The sequence below is a fragment of the Sinocyclocheilus rhinocerous genome, unplaced genomic scaffold (assembly GCF_001515625.1).
Source record: "Sinocyclocheilus rhinocerous isolate Xijiao unplaced genomic scaffold, SAMN03320098_v1.1 scaffold418, whole genome shotgun sequence".
NCBI lineage: Eukaryota > Metazoa > Chordata > Actinopteri > Cypriniformes > Cyprinidae > Sinocyclocheilus > Sinocyclocheilus rhinocerous.
In genome coordinates this window covers 1,262,869-1,266,317 of record NW_015651146.1, presented here as the reverse complement: position 1 = coordinate 1,266,317, position 3,449 = coordinate 1,262,869, and the positions used below count along the sequence as shown (strand labels likewise).

The 3,449-nt window shown below is 39.6% G+C and overlaps 1 protein-coding gene across 1 annotated transcript; it reads right to left on the bottom strand.

Moving 5' to 3' along the window:
* Positions 1–909: 909 nt before the first annotated feature.
* Positions 910–3,072, bottom strand: LOC107712734 (60S ribosomal protein L10-like). The gene is made up of 7 exons (XM_016518070.1): positions 3,049–3,072; positions 2,905–2,936; positions 2,438–2,496; positions 1,881–1,988; positions 1,625–1,763; positions 1,222–1,384; positions 910–1,135 (listed from the first exon to the last, which is right to left on the bottom strand). The coding sequence occupies exons 2-7, from the start codon at positions 2,925–2,927 to the stop codon at positions 980–982; spliced, it is 648 nt and encodes a 215-aa protein (XP_016373556.1). The 5' UTR covers positions 2,928–2,936; positions 3,049–3,072; the 3' UTR covers positions 910–979.
* Positions 3,073–3,449: the final 377 nt, after the last annotated feature.

The window sequence follows — 3,449 nt, the reverse complement described above, 5'->3', positions numbered from 1 at the left end:
AATATTCACTGTATGATTTTGCTGTTTGATTAATCTTTGTTAATTATCAATGTTTCCATTATCTTTGGAGAAAATATATTTTATCTTTGTAAAATATATACAAGGAACAAAGAAAAAAAATCCACAGAAAACTCTACAGTGGCAATAACACAAAATAATTTATTTGGTTTTCACTACCAAAAATATTTTCACAATTTCATAATAAATATTTTAAAATTTCTTGTCCAATTGTTTATGTAAGAATGTACATCTAAGTTCAATTTAATTAGAAAAGTCATGCTTGGAGCCATGTGGCAAAACAGCAAAGCATCCTGCAGAATTTTATGGTCTGACAAGACTGAAGTTGAGCTGTGTCCTGAAGGCAAAACAATGACAGGAACAACCAAATGCCCAAGCAATGCCATGAGGAACTTAAATTCTATAGGGCCTTTCGCACCGTTTTAGTTCCAGAAGACGGCGTTTTAAATCATGGCAGGTGAGGGCGTTTTCATACGCGTTTGGCCAATCAATGTCTACCTATGTCACGATTAGTACCAGTTGTGCTGGTTATACCCTGCTCAGGAGTAGGAGCTAATTTGGTTCTCGAAAAAGGCAGTCCGGTACTAAAATCGCACCCAGTTCCGGCGGTGTGAAAACGCCAAAAAGTGGGTAGTTCCGCAATTAGTTCTGGTACTATGAAAAGGTTCCCGCGGTGCAAAAGGCCCTAATATGACAACTATTGTGGAGAAAATGTTTTTCAAATGAACTGAATTTCTTTAAATTGCCCCAAATGTTTCCATTCTTCCCTTAATGATGGTTAAGAACGTTATGTAACAAAATGCATTTTTTAAAACTTCAATGCTCCCAAACGTTTGAGTGGCAGTGTACTAACAAGTTCAAAATGCAAATTATGAAACTAAAGACCAAGACTGTAAATCGAAGAATGGACTTTATTTGTGGTCATTAGAGCCTTGGTTCACACGGATGAATGTGTGAGTGCTTAGTTGGCGTGCAGGGCCTTCCAGTGGCTCAGGGGTCCACAGCTGGGGATGTACTTAACCCCACAGCCATCAGGGACCACACGCTTCTCTGCCAGCATGTTATCAAAGTCGCAGGCGTTGAACTTTGTGAATCCATACTTCTTGGAGATGTGGATCTAAGATGAAGAATATAATGCAGACTGTCAACATACCACTTTCACACAATCATCACCTAGACAGTTTTCAACTTCGTTTTACATACCTTCTGACGGCCAGGGAACTTGAACTTGGCTCTCCTCAGAGCCTCGATCACATGTTCCTTGTTCTGGGCCTTTGTGCGCACGGACATGATCACCTGGCCAATGTGCACACGAGCCACTGTGCCCAGAGGCTTACCAAACGCACCACGCATACCAGTCTGGAGCCTGGAGAGGAGATGAACAAAGATGAACTCACTCAAAAGTAGTCAAACAGAAATTCTATTTGAAAAAAATAAGCAATTTTATGTCTCCATGGTCCCTTAAAGGGCCCAGCACTGCGCAGCTAGGCTCATACACAAACCAAAGACTTACTGTCTGCAGCCTTTGCACACCACACAAGTACAAACAACCTGTCTAGTCGGCTTAATAAGCTGCAGGTTAGTCTCAGACCACACACATGCTCACCTATCAGCTCCGGCACAGGATAACATTTTGTTGATACGGATAACATGGAAGGGGTGCAGGCGCACGCGGATGTGGAAACCATCTTTACCGCAGGTCTTCACCATGTACTTGTTGGCGCAGATACGGGCAGCCTCAAGAGCTAGAAAATTAACAGATTAGAGGGGGGAAAAATGAAGACTGTATGGATCAGAAATTGTTTGATGTAAAATATTGAAGTATAAGATATGAACAACAGTACTGTATTTAGACACCTCACCTTCACTGGACAGCTGCTCATATTCATCAGATACCATGTGAGCGCACATGGGGAACTCATCCACCTTAGCCTTCTTCCTGCCCAAGTCGAAGATCCTGATCTTGGGATCTGAGTTTGGGAGAGGGATGCATTCAATCAGAACAAATCTTGAATTTGATTCATTAATAGACGACTTTTACTCAATTTAAACCATTATTGTCCATGCATTCAAGGTACCCACATATTTGATCCGTGAATTTTTTGTTTGTAATAACGCTATAAGGACTTTAGAAATATTTCAAATTCAAAATTGAACTTCAAAACCAATTTATGAATAATTTTAAATGATCACCATCTCTTATGAGTTTAACTTCACATAAAAAAGTTGATTAAACATGCTCTAAAATCAAGAAAGTACATTATAGACATTTTTCAATTTCAATGACTTAATGACTTTCTAAAGCCCAGTAAAAGGCCTTTTAAAATTATGATATTTCCAGATTGCCCATGACATGGGTTTTTTTTTTTGTCTACACTTTCATAATAAAGATGGACATGTGTAGTCTTCCATAGCTTACCAGGAACACCTCGACAGAAACGGGACTTCGGGTAAGGCTTGTTCTTACAGTATCTGTAGCTGCAAGAGACGACTGACAATTAGCAACACTTAAAACCACCGACACACAGAACTACTTAACACAAGTTCAAAAACGTGATTTACACAAAGCTGAACACACTAAATATAGCATGTTATATTTAGAGATTTAAACAGCCCAACAACTGCTGCTGCAAACGGCTAAATGACAACCTACTTCCTGCGTCTAACTGGGCGTTAATTTGTGAGTTTCAACACTGGGTTTCAAATGATCAAGAATTGTATAATGCAGTTTATTAGAAGCCAAATTTGTCTTAAACAGACACTGGTGTTAACAGCAGCGAGCGTTAGTGTACGGTCCCTGCTGAATTGGGCCGGTGTGCCGCACATGGTTAGCGGGGCCCTGCCATTTTCACTACGGCCGGTTTTTAAAACAAATTCACAACTTACCAACGGGCTGGACGGCGGCCCATGGTTGCGATCTGTAATGTACACAATAACAATAGTTTTAAAAAAGAAAATGTGTATTTATAAGTGAGTAAATAAAGTGTTTATTTCGACAAATCTGAAGAGAGCGAAGCTGCCCGCTCTTACCACACACTCACCTAATGGAGGAAAGGAAGAACACTGAGTTTCCGCTGCGTCATAATACACCGAGTGAAACTTCTTCCGGTTCTTCTTCTTCTTCTTCTTGGTTTTTAACGGCGGCTGGCACCAACGCAAATAGGTGCATTACCGCCACCTTCTGCTCCGGAGTGTGAAAAAGAGTTTTAAATTCTATTTACCAACCCTGTATCTCTTATAAAATCAAAGAATACATTACTATTTATTTCACTTGCCCATTTTATTAAAACCTTAAAATTAAGATCCTGAATTCCATTTTTCCTTATTTCTACTATCATTTTTCTTCTTTCTTGTTCATACTTGCTACATTCAAGAAATACATGAGGTATTGTTTCTTCAACATGACATTGTTCACATAACCCATTTGGATG

Excerpts from the sequence above, each read along its gene's own strand:
- LOC107712734 (XM_016518070.1), bottom strand. The coding sequence starts at position 2,927 with ATGGGCCGCCGTCCAGCCCGTTG. Across the intron at positions 2,497-2,904 it reads GGCCGCCGTCCAGCCCGTTG|CTACAGATACTGTAAGAACA; the intron begins GTAAGTTGTGAA and ends CGTCTCTTGCAG. Across the intron at positions 1,989-2,437 it reads TTTCTGTCGAGGTGTTCCTG|ATCCCAAGATCAGGATCTTC; the intron begins GTAAGCTATGGA and ends TCCCAAACTCAG.